Source organism: Ascaphus truei, chromosome 4, assembly GCF_040206685.1.
Source record: "Ascaphus truei isolate aAscTru1 chromosome 4, aAscTru1.hap1, whole genome shotgun sequence".
NCBI classification, from domain to species: Eukaryota; Metazoa; Chordata; class Amphibia; order Anura; family Ascaphidae; genus Ascaphus; species Ascaphus truei.
In genome coordinates this window covers 392,513,164-392,536,700 of record NC_134486.1, presented here as the reverse complement: position 1 = coordinate 392,536,700, position 23,537 = coordinate 392,513,164, and the positions used below count along the sequence as shown (strand labels likewise).

At 42.2% G+C, this 23,537-nt stretch overlaps 1 protein-coding gene across 1 annotated transcript in view; it reads right to left on the bottom strand.

Annotated features, from left to right (window-relative positions):
- Positions 1 to 741: 741 nt before the first annotated feature.
- The window catches only part of LOC142493885 (cysteine-rich venom protein-like), a 49,674-nt gene continuing 26,878 nt past the window's right edge, over positions 742 to 23,537 (bottom strand). The window contains exons 7-8 of the mRNA XM_075598581.1: positions 20,301 to 20,389; positions 742 to 1,215 (exon numbers count right to left, since the gene is read on the bottom strand). Coding sequence (XP_075454696.1) covers positions 1,091 to 1,215; positions 20,301 to 20,389 — 214 coding nt within the window. The 3' untranslated portion in view covers positions 742 to 1,090. The remainder of the gene's footprint in view (positions 1,216 to 20,300; positions 20,390 to 23,537) is intronic.

Genomic DNA, 23,537 nt, shown 5'->3' with positions numbered 1-23,537 from the left:
AAATCAATTAGAGAGAACAAACAGAACCAGAAGATCTAGGGGAACCAGAACTTGCAGAAGAGGATGGTCAATCAACACCTGAGTTTGTAGTTCCAGAACCAGGAGTTGCAAAAGTGAATCTCCAGCAGAACCAGAGGGTGAAGAATACAGTTTTCTTCCAGAGCTGGGAAGTTTCTATCTCATAGTGCCATGATAAGGAGATAGATTATTAGAGTAAAGCCACATCCTATTGAAGTTTACCTTTACAGCAGCAACAGGCTTAACAGCTATTTAATAGAATGAGTGGAGTCCTGCTTTTAAATCTGCTATTAGAAGGAAAGCACCCCTACTGATGACCATGGTACATATTATACGTGATTGCCTTGTCATTTTGTGTGTACACTGAGACTTGTTTTGTTTGGTCCCATTTGTCACACACAGACCATTTTTACATAATGTATTCTAGCAGAACTTGTAACCCCCAAACTCTTTCTTGACCTTATATTTACCTAGTTTAATCAGTTCATTAGATTTAGCTGATAGATGGTTTTGCAACCCACTCTGGGCATCTCCCTGTGTGAATATAATTTGCACAATATGAAAAATTATACACAAGCAAACATACAATTCCTCATCTCAATGCATGCTATTATTGTAGTAATAGACACAATATATACTATATTTTCCAACTATTTTAAACTTTAAACTGAAAGATGTAAATGAACATGCTGTATAAAAAATGAAGAAACAGTAGATCAGCAGTAGCTTAATTTATTCATTTATTAAAATAGTGTTTTACATAGATGTTGTAAGATACATTCGAATAACGAAATACAGCATTATTTGAACTTTATTTGTAGTGATGGTTTGGGAAAGTATACCAACATAATTCTCATTGATGAAGCTGACAAATACAGTATATTCACAAATGAGAGAAACTAAAATGTTCTGTTAAATTCTAAAAAAAAATCATACACAACGTAAGAGATTGCAAATGAAGAATAGATTACACATACAAAATTATTTAAAACTACATTTTTCTTGTATGATGAACATTTTGTAACAAATCAGGAGAAGTTATAACATTAAGAGATGGTAAGGCAAAAGGAAACTAATATATTCGATCTCCACACTCGCAGGTAGCGTTACATTGAGTTATTTGTTTATTCCCACATAAATGTCCCTCTTCTACTTCATCACAATTTGTGACAGTGTCCATCATCGTACAAAAGTTTGCTAAGAAAAAAATAAATGAAGGTAAATACTGTAAGATTAAAAAGTTTTTAACAGGGAGAAAAAAGGTATTATTAAATGTACTGTAGTAACAATTTAAAATAAACGAATATGTAAAATAAAGTAAAGCATACATAAATTTCTTATATCTGTTGTAGTATATAAAAGTTATTACATCTAGTGAACCTTCCTATTAGATGTAATAAGCTCGGATTTCCTCAACACACTAACATTGAAGCATAACTGCATAGTAGGGATGGGTTAAATATTTAGAAAATACTACAAAAATTGAGATAGAAGGGCAGGTAACCATATTTGTCCTTTCATCAACAGATTTTTCATAATGTATACACTGTAAACAGTATATTAAAGAGATGTACAGTAGTTACAATAGATATGGAGAGGATGTCAGATGACAAGGTGAATGTTACCAGCTACGGTGAAAATAAAAGAGGAGACTTAAAAGCCTATTCTATTGTTATGTAATAGACACTTGGACAAGAGACAATGGAGTAAGAACCTCAGTGTGTGTGTGTGTGTGTGTGTGTGTGTGTGTGTGTGTGTGTGTGTGTGTGTGTGTGTGTGTGTGTGTGTGTGTGTGTGTATGTATGTATATATATATATATATATATACTCACACACACGCACGCACACACACACTCTCCATATATGTTATCATCAGCATCACCCCTTATCAGTCCACTGCTGGTTGAAGGTCTCTCCAGTGATCTTCTAGGTACTGCATATTCAATCCTGAATTATCTTTGCATTTAGGGTCCACGTTTCCCATACATTTGTGAGCATTGTCAGGATACACTGGTTGAACACTTCTATTGAGGCACAGTGGAAGGTTCTCTTGCAAAATGGTCTTGTTCTTCCATGTGCACTCCATTTCATTGTCATTCTTCTATTGATTTAATTTGAAAAGGTCCCATTCAATGATACTTGCAGGGGAAGGTAGACATTGACTTCAACTTCTTCTAGTTCAATGCAAAATATATTTAAATGAGTCCTATGCTACATCTTCAAAGACATTTATATTTATTTTTATACTTTCACCCAGTAACTGAGGGAAGTTTCTCTGTTTACATTTTTGATACATTAATTGAGGATTCTTTTAAAGATCTTCTAATTCAGAATTGCTTCAGCAACCCATATAGTCCATATATAGACTAACAGATTAGAAGTAGACTGATTGGTATGTTGTCATTGACATAGGTATTTTCTCCTTTCTTGTGGTTCAGAATAACTATATAATTACTCCATTGTTCTGAAGTTTTCATACTATTTATGCAGCATGTTAAGAGTTTTGCAAGGATTTTCTCAACTTCTTCCCAAACTTCTGTAGCCATTCCTGGTTTGGCTACTAATCTACCCTACCTGACATGTAAATCCTGGTATCAGTGCAGGCAGTGTTAGGCCCAATCCAGGGTTTTCCCCACCAGAAAGTAGTTCTTTTGAGTTACAGGGGAGGAGGCGGGCTAAGGCCTGTGTTCTGCCCAATTAGGGGCTCAGACCTTGTACCCTCTCCTCTGTATTTAAGGGGACTGCATTACCAAATTGATTCAGTTGTCAGGAATGATACATGTTGGAAAATGAAATTACCCTGTTTTTTCCTATTTCATGTTCCCTTTACCCCAGACTCATGAAACGTTCCATGTGTGAGTTTTAGGTGGGATATCTGGGTAAGAATGCAATTCTTTTATTTGCAGGAGTTCGGGAACAGGAGCTACAAGTAGCACCTTAAATCTACCTAGCATGCAGGCATTTGCCGTTACGCGACTAGATATACACTGGAGCTTCCCTGTTTCCACCAGACTCCTGCTTTTCAAGCCCCGATATCCCAGTTCTATATCCAGCACAATTTTGAGTCTCCCCAATGTCCCCCATGTATTAAAATATGTGTTTCAATGTTTCATACATTTATTTTAAGGCTGTATGTTGCTTTCCAAAGTGACCAGTTATGGCACCAGCAAATCTACATAGGGTACATAGTTCAAAGAGAAGAGGATGTCCAAAAGTGTGAAAGCACTTGGTGAGTGAGAAAAGGCGAATGGTCATGTCAACACTACAAATGGACACCCTTTGTCAGTGCTTACCTGGTTGAACCGGCCAGTCAGGAGGCAATGAGTTTGCCAGAGAGGATGCAGCCATATAATCTGATCCTCTTGGCTAAAATCATATTTCCCGCTCACCTGGCTTTCGCTCCTCTGTGGCATGCCTACTCCCCTGACGTCAGCCAAGGGTCGAGCCCCTCTTTCTATTGGCTGGCGGGGAGGGATTCCCCTTCACTGATTGGCTGCTCCTTCCCCCCTCTGTTCTGAGGATAGCCCAGCGCAGGTTATGTAAGGTGTTGACCAGGAGAGAGAGTAGCGCAACCAATTAGGAGACGATGAAGCTATGGCGGGCTTTTCAAAGTTGCTCTGTTTGAAATAATAGCCTGAAAAGCTTGCCTCACAGAGCCTAAGTCCCGTATTTTGTGGCCGAGTTCTCAAAATGAAACTTGCGGTCATGGTCAGGATTTTCTGCCGGAATTGGTTCCAGGAGATTCAGGATTAGGTTCCGGTCAGGATTTTCTGTTGGTTTTCAGTCCAGGACGTACGTACAGTAACAAGGTTCTGTTCTGGGTAAGCCCATGCAAGCGGGCACCCTACACCTAGGAAAGCTTCCCTGATCTAATTAATTAGATCTAATTCCCCAGCCCCCTGTAAGTGTGTATATTTTTGTATTTTTTATTTCTATGTATTTCCAAGTTCTTCTCTAAACAAACCTCATTTTATTTCACTACCTTGTTTTGCTGTTTGACTGATCCCTACCGTGACAGATTGTTTATGGGTTTTATTTTTATGGTTGCGCATTGGTCTTTACTTGGAGTTATCTGCGGGTTCCCCTGAGGATGAGAAGAATGGCCTTCATCCCAGAAGTGGTAAGTAATACTTTTATTTATTTAGGGTCTACATTGATTGCCAAAGAGGCTATTTTAGGCCCCATCGATTGTAACCACAGTCACAATCCATGGATAAAATGGCTTAGTTGTTACGGTAATTATTTATTGCAATGTATTTGTTATTTAATGTATGTTATTATGGTTTTCAATTGGCAAAAGCCCTATTACCTACATTTGGCTAATAGGGCTATTGCCAAGTACTGTCGGAGCGAGGGTACATTTTTTGGAAGTAGGGCAGTGTGAGTTATGGGGGTAGTGAGGGTGGGTGATGGGAGTAGTTTCCCGTGGTGGGTGGCTAGGCTCCTGGGGTTGGGGGTGTCAGGTGGTGTTAACCCCTTTATTACCATAGCAGTTATTAATGCATTGCTTATTAATGCTTTACTAGCCACTAAGGTAATGAAATGGACTTAGTCACGTATTTTAATATTGTTCAGTTACTGTATATGTTTTTTTATTCTAGTTTACCATTGATTGCCAATGTGGCCATCTATGCCCCCATTGAGAGGGCCTAGGTAACCACAGTGACAATCATTGGATTAATGGTTTAAATTTATTTTAAATGTATTTTTAATGTTTTTTTTTATACACACATGGTTTGGCTAATAGGGATATTGGGTATTGGTCTAGAGAGTGGAGGGGGCTATGTACGTATGTTTGTGGGGGCAGGCGAAATGGAATGGGAGATTGGGATAGTTGCCCCAGGGAGGGTGGTAGGTCTCCTGGGGGAGGGCGGGTGTAGTGGGAAGTGTTAACCCTTTCATTACCTTAGAGATTAGTAAAGCATTGTGTTGCAATTATTTACTAGCCACTAAGGTGGCCTTCAGGGTTGGCTTGTATTTTTTTAAATGATAATATTAACCCCTTTGGTGCCTGTGGTATACCTCGGGTAACAACAGGCATCAAACGGGTTAATGTTATTTCATAAGCCTATGATAGAAATATTATTGCAATGCGGTATTAATGCATTATTAACAGTTGCATTCATTCCTGTATCATGATTTTGGGCTGAATATTGCTAAATATATTATTACCACAATTTTAATGAATACCATTTTAAAATTGCGATAATTGAGCCCATAATCTTTTTAAAACTGGTGTGATATTAACTCCACTTAAACGTAGTTTGAAGTATCCGGGCCAATGTAACATGCATCCCAGTGCCATTTAAACTTCTGCTACTGTAACACTTATAATATCACCAATAACCTTGGGATAAGTTCTCCTACTGAATTCAAACCGCGTCTCAAAAATGTCCAATAAATGTAATTGACAGGTTGTCAAACCGTGCAATAGTCTAATCTGGAACATCCGGATCTGCTACTGTAAGCCACAGAGAAGTGTCTCAGGACACGAGAGATTAAACAAATAGAGAACTCATAGTGTAAACTGCTACAGTATATACTAATCTAGACCAAACAACACAGCATAGATGACTGATAAGAGGCCAAAACTAACTAACATACACACACTAAACAATCAATAAGAATGCTGATTTAACCAGTTAAGCTAATTTATTAAAATATAAAAAAAGACAAGATATTTTCTCTGTTTTAGACAGATAATGTCTTTTTTTATATAGCCTGGCCTTCGGCAGCTATTGCTAATTCTGGGCCTTTCCTCTGTCAGTCGTGTTAGAACAGGCAGTGGAAAGGTTAATTCCTTCAGTTGGCCTGTTTGTGAGTTTCAGCTCTGAAGTATTGTAGCAATATTCAGAGGCGGGCCTAAGCAACATTTGAATGTGTTAATCCAAAGGGTGGATATGGGTTAGAACACCCCCTAATGTGTGTGTGAGCCAATCGGTATCCAGCTTTGAGTTGTAATGATTCAAAGCTAGAAACACTCCCTGAGGATATTCAAATTGAGACATATTCCCAAATTCAGTTAGTGATCAGGAGTCTAGAGAGAGAGCTGAGAGAGATAGGAAGACAAGAAGAGGTCTCCCCCTCTTGCCCCACCTGGGAAATCAAGCTGCCATGAGCAGAGAGGCAGAGATTACACCATGCCTGTGATATCATGCTGTATGCTGTCTGCACACCTATGCTGAATAAAGATCCACGGAAAAGAAGCTGCTGTGTGTGTCCCTGTTCCTGTGTATGGAGAATGGAGTGTCAGTGGGGTCTCTCCTCTGGAGACCCCAGGGGATCCCTGCTGGCTGGAGGCACTGCACCACCCAGAGAGAGCAAGGTAACCTGTCCCACATCACCTCCTGTCCCTGTCCTGGTTCTCCCCACAACACCGCGGAGCCCTCAGCCCTCCTGTTTGCCAGCAGGTCACAGCACCCAGACCACTCAGAGTGACCAGAAGGAGTGTACCCCCCAATCTCATGTCGGGTGGGGTACCATAGGAGGGTTACATTTATATACTGTATTTTAATAAATAAGCTTAACTGGTTATTTCAACTTTTGTATAGCTTGTTTAGTGTGTGCATGTGTGTTAGTTGTGTCCTGTTATCAGCCATCTATGTTGTGTTGTTTGGTCTATATTAGTATATACAGTAGCAGTTTACACTATGATTTCTCTATCTGTTTAATCTCTCGTGTCCTGAGACAAATCTCTGTGGATTATACGAGCAGACCCAGATGTTCCAGATTAGACTACATTGTACGGTTTGACAACCTGTCACCTGCATTTTTTGGACATTTTTAAGACGCCGGTTTGTAGTTGTTATACAGTATGTAAGTTTTCATGATCTGGTTCAGTCAGTTTTTATCAGGCAGCCCTGCTTATATGTATAAGTATCCCCTAACTCTTGATTATATTTCATCACTAGAGGTTATATCACTTATTATTTGAGAGCTAAAGCGATTGCAGCACTTTCTTTTTGTTTTATCTCCTACTGAATATTTCTTTGCATTTAAGGACATTGATCCAGATCAACATCCTATATAACTAAAACTAATCTAATCAACATAGTAGACCTTGTGTATCTACAGTACAGTATGTGTCGTGCCTAAATTAAAGTTATATTTTTGTAGTGTGAATTTTAAAGATGGAAGAATATTTATAAGTGTAGCCCACTGTAAACAGCACGGGCTATACATATCTTTCTCCTACTGTGGTAAGTCCTGTTAAGGGCAGGCGCCAGTAGTAATCATGGCTTTTCCCCCTTCACGCCCTGCCCTGAGTGATAGATGCAGGCCCCTGACTCTGCTGCTGGCAAGAGACAGAGGGGAGGTTCTGCTGACATCATGAGGGGTGGGGCTGACTCTATTAAGCAGCCGGTTCCTGTGAGTGATAGTCTGTTTGTCCGAGGAGTTGGAGGAGGACAGTCAGGCTGTCTGTCCTGGGAGTTGGAGGAGAGGAGTAGATCAAGCTCCGTCCTGGGAGCCAGCAAGAGAGAGAGAGAACTCTGGCCTAATACATTTGGAGAGTGAGCGGAGCTCCGGTGGACCAATGCCCCTCACCCTGATGAGGGGGTGATGGGGAGAATCTACCCCCACCCAGAGGATACCCTCTGAGGTGGGCATTGGGGTATTGAGGCCCCTCACAGACAAATCTGTCGGAGTACCTCTTGGAGGAAAGGAGAGGAAAGGAGAACGGCTGTACACCTTAGGATCTCCTGGTGTACTGTGGTTGTTGCTGTTGTTGTTGCTGCTGTGTGCTTCCAAGGCTGCTGTGTGCGAGCTAGAGACAATAAAGAGACATTGCTGATTTTACTCGAGACTGTGTGTGATTCTGGAGCATCCACCCTGGGACCAGGGTCATTTCTTCTAAATGGGTCCTACCCCATATCCCTGGGAAGGTATAGAGGATGGAGGCGCTGCACCACCACTAAAGAATGAGGCAACTACCCCAGAAGCCTGGTCCTGTGTCCCCAACATCATCGTGGGAAGCTCGGGCCCTCTTGTTACCTTCAGGTACGCACCACTCAAGCATGTGTAACCAGCCCTCACACGCCCTAGATATAGCATCTGTGTCTGGGGGCGAGGGGGGGAATATGGGTTACATAAGCATCACTGGAAGGCATCTTATTGCACCAGAAGAGACTTTGTGGTCTGGAATGCTGCTTTATAGCTTACATAAATAGTGTCCCCTTCTATTCATTGTCATATCTTTCCCTTTCTTTTCTGTTGCTTAAACTAATTAACCAGCAACATAAGAAAAATGTGCATTCCTACTGCTATCTCCTGGCATGCTGCCATGTACAGATGAGACCATAAGTATTCTAAAGCTTGCCTTAAACTAGCCCAGTTACATTCTGGGTATGTGCTGGGTGTAACCTGGTGTTTAAGGCAAGTTTAAGGCATTTCTGCATTGACTAATGACCCATAGGATTAACACAGCAGGGGTCCCTGGCAGTCCCATTCAGTTGAATGGGACTGCCAGGGACCCCTGCTGTCAATCTGATGGGCCATTAATCAATGCATACACTGGCGACACACTTTATTGCAGTGTGGCCAGTACCGCAAGCCGGGAGATTTCCCGGCTTGCAAGTGGCAGCCCCTCGGCGTGCCTCGCGTCTCCGATGCGCGGTCACGCGTCATCGGGTGCCTGCGCGCCCTGCACGCACGTCCAGGGCACCCCGAGGGAGCCCTGGTGTCCCGCGATGTGGGGGACGGCGGCAGGGGGTTCCGGGGGACCCGGCGGACCCGGCAGCGGTAGGGAGAGCGCCCCGATCGGAGGGCGCTCTTCCGCTGCTTCGGCGCGCGCCCGTCACCCTCGGGCGCGCGCCAGGCTACTGCTGCGGCCAAGAACGGGCAAATGCTCGAATAAACTTGGCCGCAGCAGTACATGCTGGGTCTCGTTTAAGGCAAGTTTAAGGCATATATCCAGCAAGTACCTAGGTGTACCTGGGTCTTTTTGGCGATTGCCACTGGTTTGTGTTTGAATAATCTTGGGCACTACAGTAATTCCTCCTTATTGAGGCTAATTAGTACATGCTTAAAGTTAAATATCAATACGCTAACTGCTAGACATTTGTCTTTTCAAACTTGAATATCAGTCGTTAAAAAATAATAATGTACCTACAAATTAGAAGCTGTTGAAGTCAAACTTAATAAACACAGAAATACCCCGTAAGCTCATATAAACCCCCAAAATGCCTTGAAGTGGCTCACAGGCTTATTATGCTATGGCCAAAGGGTTAAACTAAATGACCCCTTTGTCAAGAAATATATATATATTTGTAAAAACAAACCAAAATATAGTACCAGCACTCTCTGTCTCACAGCTATAGATATAAGCGAATACCAGTGTAGGGAATATGAATAATTTAATGACACTAATAATAAACTGAAAATATAGCAACAATAGCAAATACGCCAATGCAAGAATAAATATCACCATAGAGCAAATAAAAAAAAAGGGGGTAGAGGGGAAAGAAGGAGAAGGGGAAAAAACATGAAACAAAAGGAAAAAATCACAAAAATGGAAAAAGGAAAGCAAACTAGGGGGCGACGTTTCGAGGGGTGACCTCTTCATCTGGCCCATTCCCCCTGGTCCCAAAGGGCCCCAGAGGTACTTCCCTAAGCCTTCCCTCCCCACTGTCAAATAATCCAACACTCAGCTAATTATATAAATCTAAAATCTAAAGAGGGCAAATCACCTAGCAGATATCAGATATCAGACAATAAATGTGAATACATGAATATTGTAAAAGACACAGAACATATGCAGATATCAGATATCAATCAGTGAACAAGTAGAAGCAAACCCTCTATCAACAGCTCCTGGTGTCCTATGGAGTGCTTGGGACTGAGCATGATGAATTCATTGCTATAAGTAGTGTAGAGGATTGCCAGCTCCCATCGTCTGGCTGGTGACGTCACTGACAGGATCCTCAACAGAAAGCTGCAGACGTCAGTTTATTATTAGTGTCATTAAATTATTCATATTCCCTACACTGGTATTCGCTTATATCTATAGCTGTGAGACAGAAAGCGCTGGTACTATCTTTTGGTTTGTTAGTACTTTTGAAGGGAATTTTGGTCCCTTCCTGTTCCGTGCACCCTGCAACCTTGCTGGGTCATTGTGTCAGAGTGCTGTCTATCACACACCCCTTTCTACCATATATATTTGTATTTCACTGTGTATTTTTGTCATATTGGAAGTAGCTCTGGGCACCCTTTGTGTTTTGTTTTTTGAAGTAAAACTTAAAGCATTTTAATCAGCTAATGTTCAAAAAGTGAAATACTCAAGGCTTCCGGTGACGTCATTCGACATGGATGTGTAATTTGGGAGCATCGCAGACTTTCTTGAATAACGGAAGAAAAACGCACCCTTCCACCCGAATCTTTCGAACGAACTGCAGCTCCCCAGCTGGGGCATTAGTTGTGGAATGTCCAGACAACAGAAAAAGCTTACAAACCTAGAGGTGTCAAAATACGTTTCCCCGCGGCAGAAGAGCCCAGAGTTGCCGACCGAAACTCAAGATGGCGGCGGTACACGAAGCGTGCAGGCGGTGCAAGGAAAGGGACCACGGACCAAGGAAACCCCTGCACCAGAAGAACCGCTTACAAGAGCTTGGAGGAGCTCATGGCTTCTATGCATACTAAACTATATACATCCCTCCAAGCAGAAATTAAAACTGCAGTTCACAATCTCACGCAGGAGATCAATGGCCTAACAGAAAAAACGGCAAGCCTGGAAGGCAAAATTGAGGAGACCTTCTTGCGCCAGACTGGAGCGGAGGAGGAGATCTTTAGACTTAAGGAAGAAATCCACCGTATCAAAGACGGAATGGAGGACCAGGAGAACCGGGATAGAAGACAAAACTTGTGCATACGCAATATCCCAGAGACGGTTATTCCTGGCCTCCTCCGTCCATACCTTATAGATCTTTTCAAATCAATATGTGACCCTCTGGACGACAGGGACTTAGAAATAGATCGGGCCCATAGGGCACTTGGCCCACGATTGGAGGACCCTAACAGAAGGCGCGATGTCATCGTAAGGATGCACAGTTATACCACTAAAGAAAAAATTATTGCGGCCTGCAGAGGGAAAGATTCACTTACCTTCATGGACGAGTCCCTCCATATTTTCAGTGATCTGTCCAGAATAACTGTGATCCGGAGAAGAGAAATGAAACCCCTGACTACTTTCCTATGCGAGAACAACATCAAATATCGCTGGGGGTTCCCTTTTAAACTCATGGCAAGCCATGGAGGTAAATATCTTACGATAAGATATCCTGAAGACATGGCTCCCTACGTGCGGGCCCTGGGCCTGACCACACCAGCTTCATGGCCGACTGATCCCCCACAGACATCTACGCAGAGGGAAGAATCAGATGACGGTGCCGCCGGTGCAGCAACAAGAAAAGCAACGGCTCATCAGAAGACGGATAAGCGTTAAGCAGGCAGCCAGGGACCCTTTTATATCCGTCACTTACCCCTCTTCCAATTCGTCTGGCACCCCTCACAACAGTCGCTGAGTCTCCCGGAACATGAGTCTACAAACCCTGGAATGCGACATAATTGCTGCGAAGACCCCGTGTTGGATGGAGCTTCTCGAGAAGAGGCGATTCAGGTGCCAGCATCTATCCCGGCGGCGGAGGAGTAAAGTTTGGTTCTGAGCTACCCGACGCAGGCAAACATGGAGCCCTGATCCATCTGGGCTAGTTTGTTGGGTTACTGGATCGATGGCTCGGAAGCTTTTAGGGTTCGAAGAATCGGGGCTCTATCAGGTTTAGGGAGTGAGGGGGGGAGACGAGGATCTATAACTGTGAGTACCCCGCTCCCCTTTTTTTCCCCTGAGCCAGTTCCAGGCATGGGAGTCCCGGTGTTTAAACTCTGGCCCAAACAGGCCGGTCTGTTCCTCGACTGAACCCGGAGCCCTGTCGGGGAACTGTCTTAAAGACCCTATAAGAGCCGCCGAAAAGACTCTTAAAAATATATAATAGGTCTGTTAATAATATGTCACAATATTGGTCAGTTTCTCTCCCCCCCCTTTCCCTCCCTCCCCCCTCTCCCCCCTGTCCCCTCTCCCCCACCTCTCCCCCCCACCTCTCCCCCCTATCCCCCCCACGTTCCCCCCCTCCCTCTCTTCCCCTCCCTCTCCCCCCTCCCACCCCCCTCTCCCCACATCCTAGCAGGGAATACAACAAAAATCCCTGATTTTCCTTACCCGACCCCCTTATGTTATAAGCCTGGGATTTGCAACCATGTAGTTTGTTGTACTGTTACCTCAGAGCACTGTTGCTCTGAGCTCCATAAATATACGCTAAGATTGTTTATCCTCACTGGATTCAGAACCAGAACCATTGGTTATATTAGCCAGGATCTACCAAGTTGCAAGAAACTCACCGCGATACCACTTAATACTGTTGGTCAAGACATAACATAAATATTTCGGGACTAACCCCTCCCCCCTCGCTGGAGACATAATTATAGCTATCGGTTTTCTCATTATATTGGGCGTCAAATGTTGATCATCATAACGTTTACCATGTTTCTACACAAGAATGTTATCAACAGGGACATAATATGTATAGGTTGGAATTACACTCCCTCCCCCCCTCCCCCCCTCCTCTCCCTCCTCCCCTCCCCCTCTCCCCCCCCTCTCGCTCCCTCCCCCCCTGTCCCCCTCTCCTCCCCCCCTCTCCCCCCTCTCCACCCCCCTCTTCCCCCCTCCCTCCAACTTCTCCCCCCTCCCCCCCTCTCCAACCTCCCCCCTCTGGAAGGATACACAATTAGAATCCTTTACTTATTCAACCAGAATAAACCATGGTGTGAGTTCAGGGTTGGTCACCATAAAGTTAATCATATAGTTACATAGTTACATAGTTACATAGTAGATGAGGTTGAAAAAAGACTTCCGTCCATCAAGTTCAACCTATGCTAAATTTAGACAACAGATCATTTATACTATATCTATATTTACTTATTGATCCAGAGGAAGGCAAAAAAAAAAACCATTAAGGGGAAAAATTAATTCCTTCCTGACTCCAAGAATTGGCAATCGGATTAATCCCTGGATCACCATCCTTCCCATGTATACTTATTTGGTATATCCCTGTATACCTTTCCCATCTAAAAAGATGTCCAACCTTTTTTTGAACAAATCTATTGTATCTGCCATCACAGTCTCCATGGGTAATGAATTCCACATTTTAACTGCCCTTACTGTAAAGAACCCTTTCCTTTGTTGCTGGTGAAATTTCCTTTCCTCCTACCTTAAGGGATGGCCCCGAGTCATTTGTACTGCCCGTGGGATGAATAGTTGTTTTGAAAGCTCCTTGTATTGTCCCTGAATATATTTGTATATAGTTATCATATCCACTCTTAGAAGCCTCTTTTCTAATGTAAATATATCTAATTTAGCTAGTCTCTCCTCACAAGTTAGAATGTCCATCCCCTTTATTAATTTGGTGGCTCTTCTCTGCACTCTCTCTAGTTTCATAATGTCTTTTCTTAGGATTGGTGCCCAAAATTGTACTCCATATTCAAGGTGTGGTCTTACTAATGCTTTGTAAAGGGGCATAATTATGTTTACTTCCCTTCTATCCATTGCCCGTTTGATGCAATATAAGATATTGTTTGCCTTTGCAGCTACTGCATGACAGTGTGCACTATTGCTAAGCCTGCTGTCTACAAGCACTCCTAAATCCTTCTCCATCAAGGATTCCCTCAATATATCTCCATTTAATTTGTAAGTCGCCTTTTTATTCTTGTATTCCAAATGCATAACCTAACATTTATCTGTATTAAACCTCATCTGCCATTTACCTTCCCACGTTTCCAGTCTCTCCAAGTCCTTTTGAAAAGAAATTACATCCTGCTCTGATTCTATTACCTTACACAATTTAGTATCATCAGCAAAGATGGAGACTTTGCTCTCGATCCCAACCTCAAGGTCATTAATAAATAAGTTAAAAAGCAGGGGTCCCAGTACCGATCCCTGAGGTACTCCACTCACGACTTTAGCCCAACCGGAAAAAGTTCCATTTATGACAACCCTCTGTTGTCTGTCCTTTAACCAGTTTTCAATCCAGGTGCATATATTATTACTGAGTCCAACTTTCTTTATTTTATTCACCAACCTCTTGTGTGAAACCGTATCAAAAGCCTTTGCAAAATCTAAGTAGACCACATCAACTGCATTACCCTGGTCTAAATTCCTACTTACCTCCTCAAAGAAACAAATAAGGTTAGTTTGGCAAGATCTATCCTTCATAAATCCATGCTGACTATTACTAATAATTTTGTTTTCCATTAGGTATTCCTGAATATTATCCCGTATTAAACCATCAAGTAGTTTCCCTACTATTGAAGTCAGGCTTACAGGCCTGTAATTTCCTGTTTGTGATCTAGCTCCCTTTTTAAATATAGGCACCACATCTGCTTTACGCCATTCTTGTGGTACTGAGCCTGTGGAAATTGAGTCGTGGAATATTAAATATAATAGTTTTGCTATTACTGAGCTTAACTCCTTGAGAACTCTTGGATGTATGCCATCAGGGCCAGGTGCCTTATTTACTTTAATTTTTTCAAGTCGCTTATGAACTTCTTCCTCAGTTAACCAATTGTTCATTAATATGGACGTTGTGGCTTCCTCCTGCGGCACTACTATTGAACTTGATTCTTCCCTGGTAAACACAGAGGCAAAGAATCTGTTTAATACCTCAGCTTTTTCTTTATCTCCAATAATCTTCCTACCCATCTCACACTGAAAGGGTCCTATATTTTCTTTTCTCATTTTTTTGTTATTAAGGTACTTAAAGAACTTTTTAGGATTGACCTTACTTTCTATTGCAATCCTTTTTTCATTATCTATTTTTGCTAATTTGATTGCCCTTTTGCAATTTTTGTTACATTCCTTATCATTCTGATACGATGTCTCTGTCCCTTCTGACTTAAAGAATCTAAACACCTTCCTCTTCTTGTCCATTTCCTCCCCTACCTGTTTATTTAGCCACATTGGTTTTGACTTATTTCTTTTATACTTATTACCCAAGGGTATACACTGATAAGTGTGCTTTTATAACAATGTTTTAAAGACTGCCCATTTATCTTCTACATTTTTCCCTGCAAAAACATCATCCCATTGTATTACTACTAGATTATACCTCAGTTTATTAAAATCTGCCTTTCCAAAGTTGAAGGTCTTTGTTGAACCCAAGTAATCTGATCATGATGTTATTTAAGAATGTTGAGGGTTTAGATACCCAATTTATATGTTGGCACTCCCCCCTCTTTCTCCCCCCCCCCCCCCACGCCTGTTATACAACTAGAGACATTGACCCTCTCAACCAAACCCCACTGTAATGCACATGCAGGGCTGGATACTTCGACGTTTATTATACTGTGATCCAAGGACATAAAGCTGTAGGTTAGAGGACAATTGTCTTAAAGTCTATAATGCCGATATCCAAGAACGCTGTTGGTTAGGACAAAATCCGTACATAAAGGCTTTGTCTCCCTCCTCTAGAACGCAATATACACAGAATGGGCTCGCCCCCCCCCCCACCTTTCCCTCCCCCCCCATACCGGAAACATTATTGGAGCAACAGGCTCACATAGCTAGCCCTCATTATGGGATATGACAAGTGTAATGCTTACCATTATGTCTCTCAACACACAACTGGTACCTAGGGGATGGTCGCCATAAAGTCTATCACGTTATTATCCCCCCTCCCGCCCCTCCTATCCCCCCCAACGAGTGTATCCAAGGAAGGGTATAACCCCAAATGTATTTGAGTCCGCACCCCACCTTCACCTCTGTCTCGTTGTCAACGGATTCCTCCCACTGGGCCTTAAGCCCAGATGCTGGCCATTAACACCGGCTATACTAGTTTGAGGTCGCCAACAGACCTCTTTTCACTCTTTCTCTACCTGTTGGTACTGTCCCAACTGATCCTTTTTCTAACCCCCTCTCCATGCCCTCTCCCTCTATCCTGGCGCGCCGGCCCGGATCCCTTTGGAAGAGATCCCACCTCTCTTGCAGAGGAGAGAACACAAAAGGTGGACCAACACACGCTCCCTAGTGGGAAGGGAGTCATACTAAGAGGAGTAATAAAATACTACCCCAATTGCTAAGCTAACTCCAATTAATTTTATATCCCTAAATGTAAAAGGCTTAAATAACAACAGGAAAAGGAGGTTAGCCCTCCAAGAGATGAAAAGATCTAAAGGGGACATTGTATTTCTTCAAGAGACACACCTTACATCACAGGAGCTGCCCAAATTATTAAGCAAGGCCTTCCCAACGGGCTACTTTTCGTCATTTAACAGTAAAAAGCAAGGAGTCGCAACTCTAATCCGTCAACGAACCCCATTCAATTTCACTAAAACAACCACAGATCCAGATGGTAGATTTTTAGTGGTATATGGCACGCTCGCGGGCTCGCCAATCGCTCTGATCAACATATACGAGCCTAATGAAAATCAAACAGAATTTCTGAGGGCAGTCCTTGAAAAGATCGACCCAACCTACTTATCCTCACTGATAGTTGGGGGCGAATTCAATATGGCTTTGAACCCCTTAGAGGACAGGTCGAGTCTACTGAACCGACCACATGCAAAGTCCTCCCAAAGACTTGGGAAAAAGTTCAAAGATATTAATGGAGAATACTCTTTGTTGGATATCTGGAGAGTGCAGCATCGGGGCCAGAAAGACTACACTTTTTTCTCCTCACCACACCAGACTTACACTTGTATAGACTAATTTTTACTTCCAAAACCATCCTAGAAGCCTCAGTAGTCTCTGATATAGGCCCAATCACGTGGTAAGACCATGCCCCAATCACAGTGACCCTCTCAACCCCTTTTGTAAAATCTAGTTCCTTCAATTGGAAACTTAACGACTCACTACTGAACTACCTTGACTACATTCAGAGTGTATTTTGGCCTCAATATTGATTCGGTCTCCTCCCCGAAAGTGCTGTGGGAAGCCCATAAGGCAACAATCAGAGGAACCCTCATCTGTATTGCATCCCACAGAAAGAAGGCCAAAACGATGTCTCTTAAAGACTTAACGGACAAAATTGTAGAGTTAGAACGCCAACACAAAACCAACCCCTCAAAAAAAAATATATAAAATGTTAACTTCCACTAGAGAGGAGCTTAAACAGATACAATTAGAGGATGTACAAAAATCGTTAAGATGGACCAGCCAAAAATATTACGACAAGGGTAATAAGGCCGATAGACTTTTGGCTAGCAAACTAAGAGGTATACAGAAGAGATCACAGATTACAGCCATTAAAGGCAGGTCTGGGGAGACTATGTATAGCGATAAAATAATTGCTGAGCAATTTACCACATTCTATACAGAGCACTATCATCTTAAAACTCAAGGCGACACCCTACCGATACAAACTCCGAAATAATTAAGAATTATCTTTTTAATTGCCAACTTCCAAAATTTACGGAAGCAGAAACTCAAGTACTCAATGCAAAAATAACAAAAAAAGAACTGACAGATGCGGTAAAAACGTTAAAAGTATCCAAGGCCCCTGGTCCCGATGGCTTCTCCAATACCTACTACAAACGGTTCCTCCCGATTTTATCCATGCATCTCTTAACATTATTCAATTCATTTATGGAGGGTACCCCAATCCCGCCGTCTATAACTAATGCCAGCCTAGCTATAATACATAAAGACGGAAGAGACCCACTGCAATGTGGGAACTACTGCCCCATCTCTCTATTAAATAATGATCTTAAACTGTACAGTAAGATCCTCGCCAACCGGTTGAACCCAATTCTACCTAGGTTGATAAATATTGACCAAGTGGGCTTTGTCCAGAATAGGCAGGCCTCCGATAACACCCGCAAAATTATAAACATAGTCGACCATGTTCACCTCACAGGCACCAAGGCAGTTTTATTAAGGCAGATGCAGAGAAGGTGTTTCACAGAATTGATTGGCTATTCCTTGATCAAACAATGCAGAAATTCGGCTTCAATAAGTCATTCCTGGAAGGAGTTCGGGCACTCTACCGCAGTCCCTCAGCGGTGGTCAATCTCCCAGGGGGATCCACAAAAACTTTTGCGATAAAAAACGGCACAAGACAGGGATGCCCCCTGTCCCCTCTCCTTTTTGCCCAACAATTGAACCTCTGGCATCAAGAATACGGGACAGCGTTGATATCCAAGGCATCTTAATTGGAAAAACTAACTACAACATTTTGCTATTCACCGATGATATCATCCTTACCCTATCCCACCCCCATACCTCCCTCCCCAATCTACATAAGGAATTAACTGACTTTGGTAAGATATCAGGCTATAAAATAAACAGCGACAAGTCAGAAGCCCTGAATCTTAATCTTTCGGAGTCAGAAATACAACTATTAAAATTAAATTTTAATTATCGATGGAGCCCTACATACATAAAATACCTGGGAGTAAATGTATCTAAGGACTAACACTCGTTATACCGACACAACTACCCACCCCTTTTTGAGAAAATCAGAGAGGACCTGGATAAGTGGGAAAATGATCAGATATCGTGGATCGGGAGAATGATCTCAATTAAAATGAACATACACCCCAGATTATTATATTTCTTTCAGACACTCCTGATCCGGGTTCCTGGGTCAGAATTGAAAGATGTTCAAAATAGAATATTTAAATTTATTTGGGAAAGGAAAAGACCCAGGGTCGCAAGATCAGTATTAACGTCACCGAGGACGAAAGGGGGTATGGGAGTGCCAGATATCTCAAGATACTACCAAGCAGCCCAACTAAAACAGGCGGTCGAGTGGAATTTCAACCCGTAGCAACTTTATTGGCTAAAGATTGAATCACAATACGCCAAAACGCCTTCTCTGCAAGCGTGTCTGTGGGCCATGAACAGAAGCAGCAGGGTGACTGGCAGGTTCGAGTCAAGAGCAATTGTGCACACGTGGGACATCTGGCAAAAGGCTAAGACCAAATTCCAGCTTACAACACCAGGCTCACAACTCACACCACTATATCACAACCCAGAGTTCCCCCCCGGTTGCGAGACAAAAAAATTTGAGCAATATAAAAATAAAGGGATCAGAGCGGTGGGCGACCTGTTGAACGATAGAAAGTTCCTGAGCTACCAAGAATTACGCACTAAATTTTATGCTCCAGAATTGGATACATTCAAGTTCCTCCAGATTCGGCACTTTCTACAAAAACTGTCCCCCACTTTAGAATTCCCACCTCTTACAAAGTTTGAAAAACTGTGTCAGGAGGACATACCAGAAAGGTCTTATATCTCAAATTTACGCTGAATTGGAGAAACCAGCAAACCCAACCAGGCATGATTATATTCTCAAATGGGCAGCGGAATTAAACATAAACATAGATAGAGAGGACTGGGAAGAAATATGGTACTCTGCATCAGGAACTTCTGTATGTACCACAACCAAGGAAAACATATATAAGATAATGTTCCACTAGTATCTTACACAAGTAAGATTGAAACAAATCTACCCTCTGGCTTCTGATCTATGCTGGAGAGGCTGTGGACAAAAAGGGGACATGGCCCATATTTGGTGTCTATGTCCAGGAATTCAGAAATATTGGCTCACAATTTAAAACCTAATAAAAGAGGTTACAGACCTCACAATACCTATAGATCCACTGACCTACATACTGGGCAGACCGAGAGAGGAAATCAATTGCCCAGTATGGAAATTAATCTCCTTCATTTTAACAGCAGCAAGATGCTCAGTGGCATCCTCTTGGAAGAAGCTACCCCCCCCCCACAAAACAATCTGTGAGGAAGAGCTTGAACTAAGTGAGGTTAATGGAAAAATTGACAGCATTCCTCAACCATTCGACGGAGAGGTTCTATAAAATATGGGAGCCCTGGCTGATCCACTGAACACGTCAATTACATTCTCTCCCCTATAAAGTTAACCTAGAAGGGTCACCAGATAGGTACGGTGAGGCGCCGCCGGGAGAGGGAAGAGGAAAGGGATTCTCCCTTTCCCCCTCCCCAACCAACCCCCCCTTTCTCCTCCCCTCCACCCCCTACTGTTTATCCTCTTTCTTCTTTCTTTTTCTCCTATTCTCAATTCAAGGGACCACTGTGCGACCCTGGAGGCCCACCACACCCCCCGTGTGGTTATCCAGTGCCCCCCCCCTTCCCTTTATCTGTCAACAAAAAGGAAAAAAACAATTATCACTGTATTAGGCTATTATCATTTTGAAATGTTTGTTTTGTGATGTCTCAATGCCTAATAAAAATGTTTGGGAAAAAAAATAAATGAAATACTCACTGCAGAGTCCATCGTTACAGCTAGATGTACATTCACTGCATTGTTTACCATTGTTGTATGGGCGATATATTCTTTGTGGTTGATTCCCTCTGTAAAAATAAATAAATAAAAATGTAACTTTATATGAGTTTACCCTTTACAGTATCTACTCTCCATTAATTTGATGAATATTGGTTACAAAATTGTATCCCTTTGCTACGCTTGTTTGTTGGTACTTAAGAGGATACAATTGATAGAATTGGAACGTCTCTCTTTATCTTTGTGAGAAATAGGAAGGATAGTTTTGAAATGGGATATACAATATATGGTGGACCCACTATAGCAGTGATACCCAACCTCTCCTCAAAGACACCCAGATGACACCAGGTTTTAGGGATGCACTTGCATATAAATAGAATGTTGTGCCCTCAGAAACCTGGTGTGACCGTGGGTTCCGGAGGGGAGATATGTGAACTACTACACTACAGTATTATGTGAACACAAGTTTTACAGCCGCTGTCAAATCCAACCCTCCCACCCTTAGGTGGTGTTCAGATTTTGAATTTATGAAATGTAAAGGAAAGACAAATTAGGTGATAGACTAATGTTCCTTAGCAATTTGGTTATCACAGCTGATAAGTAATGCTTTAGTTCTAAAAAAAATGTATGTACTGTATGTGTTAATTAACGCATGTGTGTAATCTAAAACTACTGTACCGTAATTATTGCTATAATGTGGACATTTATTTTTAGAACATATATTTTTGTGATCTAAGTGTTTTTTCTTCATTTCAATTTTTTGTAGATTATTAAAAGTTATTTATTAATATTATTGTAAAGATATGGATGCATAAACATTATTTTTCACCCATACCAAATACAGGGGCTTATGCAGAGAGGATAGAGAATGGAATTCACGCCATCTTCTGGCCAAAAAACTCGGCAGAAAACCTTTTCCTGCCGAGAACATGGCGAGATTTATAAAATCCGCCAGAACAGTTTTCGTAAGTTCGCCAAACACGTGGCGAGAACCTTTAACTCGCCATGTTGATATAGCGTGGAATTCCAGTAGCACCGAAGCGCTTGAACGCGCCATTATGTGGCATAGTATGGCGAGTTTCAGGTCTCCACCAAAAGTTGGCAAGTTGCTGCTTCTCGCGAGAGCCGCGCGGTACTGGGCACACGTCAGAACTGAAAAGACAAACATTGGCTATACAGCTCGCGCCACGGCATGGCGAGTTTAACGGTAATGGAAACTCGCCAACATTACCAACATGTCTGAAAGGAGGTAACGCAGGTTCCTGCATACGGCCATAATTTACGCCAATTCTGTGGCTATTTTATTGCCGTTTTCACAGTAACTCACGTTGCTCTCTGCATAAGCCCCACAGTATATACCATATTAAATCAGATAAACAAAGAACTTTAATCATTAAAAACATACTATAGTATATGATGTGTTTCAGAAATTTATATGATCCCTAATACAGGTATATATAAATATATATATATATATATATATATATATATATATATATATATATATATATATATATATATATCTGTGTATGACATATACCTTTTTTGTAATGAAAGGGATAAGGCCTATACTCATTACATTGCTTTAAGGCTATTCCCAGAAAGAAAACAATGATAATCAGGGTCTAAATGCATGCAACACCAGCATTTAAAAGCGCATCAATACTATAGCGTTATTCCCATGCGCTTACATGAACGGAGGTCTGAGGATCTGCGTTGTTAGGTAAACTGTTCATTACCATATGGTTTGCATATGAGTAAACCCGATATCCGTTCAAAGTTATCAATCTGCTATTTTTCAGGGGAACACAAGGACTTTATAACTCTAAGCACTTTGGGGCTCTCTCTAATAACATAGCGTACCATTAACCCCATTTATGGGATTGATAATTATTTAACAACCTTTTGTGATTCTACAGTACCCCTTATTCTGGGGTTCTTGTTTGGTTTAGGATCTTAAAAAAAAATTGGGTTCTAAAAATGTGTTTTTTTGGGGGGGTATTTGGTTTTGGAATGTAACGTTCTGATATGTTCAGATGAGTTGCTGGGCTTCATAATATTTGCTCCCTATCTAGTTGTCCTTTCTCTTTAAATTTGGTGCAGTGTATTGTAATGTAATGGGTCTTTCTCTATATACAACACTTGTGGGAGCAGTAAAGAGTCAAGACTTATTCAAAATGATCATATTGTAAGTCTTACATTTTGAATTCTAGTAGAAGACTTTGTAGAAGACATTTTTGGTGGAGCTTTATATAAATAAGCATATGTAGTAAATGTTGGCCAATTTGATGGGCTTGCAATCTGGGATAATATTTGCCAGTCACTAGAGATGGATGCATTTGAATGAATCTGCCTGGATGTTCAAGTATGCAATCGGCATGCAAATTTTACTACTGTATGTGGGAGAGACCCGTGGCATTCCGGGCAGCAGATTTTGACAGTTTCGCCTATCCCTACCAGTCACCCTGTGTGTGGGTAATGCAGTGTAACCTCATTACCACACATTTCAGAGTACAGTATTATTACCCTATTCTTTTAAGTTAGAAAAAACTCCAGTCCTCAGGACGCCGCTACATGTCAGGTTTTCAGGATATACCATCTTCAGCAGAGTTGGTCTTTGTTTGAGCCACTGACGGAGCCACATGTGCTGAAGCAGGGATATCCTGAAAACCTGCCCTGTTGGGAGGGGGCTTGAAGACTAGAGTTTAACCCTAAAACCTCTACTTAACGGTAGTAAAGGGTAAAGAGAACGGGTAAAGTCAGACTATTTCTAGTTTGTTTTCTATCATCGAATATATCCACCAATTGTGGAATACATTATTTACAGTACCATAGATCAGGGATGTGCGCAAACTGGGAGACGTGACATTTTCGGGGGGGGGGAGGGGGACGGGAAGGGCGGTGCTTACAGAGGCTCCGCGTTCTTCCCCACGACATTTAAATAAAATGCTGAGTGAGAGCGCACAAGGCCTCTGTAACTGCCTTTTACCTGCTCTCCGGCGGCTTCTGGCGAAGTGTCGGCATGACACTGCGGGCCAAATGGCGGCACGTTGCCATGGCAATGTGATGTCAAATGACACCTCTTATGCCAGAGAGAAGGTAAGGGGTTGGTGGGTCGAGCGGGGTTGGAGAGCAGGAAGTGGGGCACAAAGAAAAAGTTTGCGCACCCCTGCATTAGTTGATGACGTTACCTACCCACGCCCTACTCTGATCACCTGT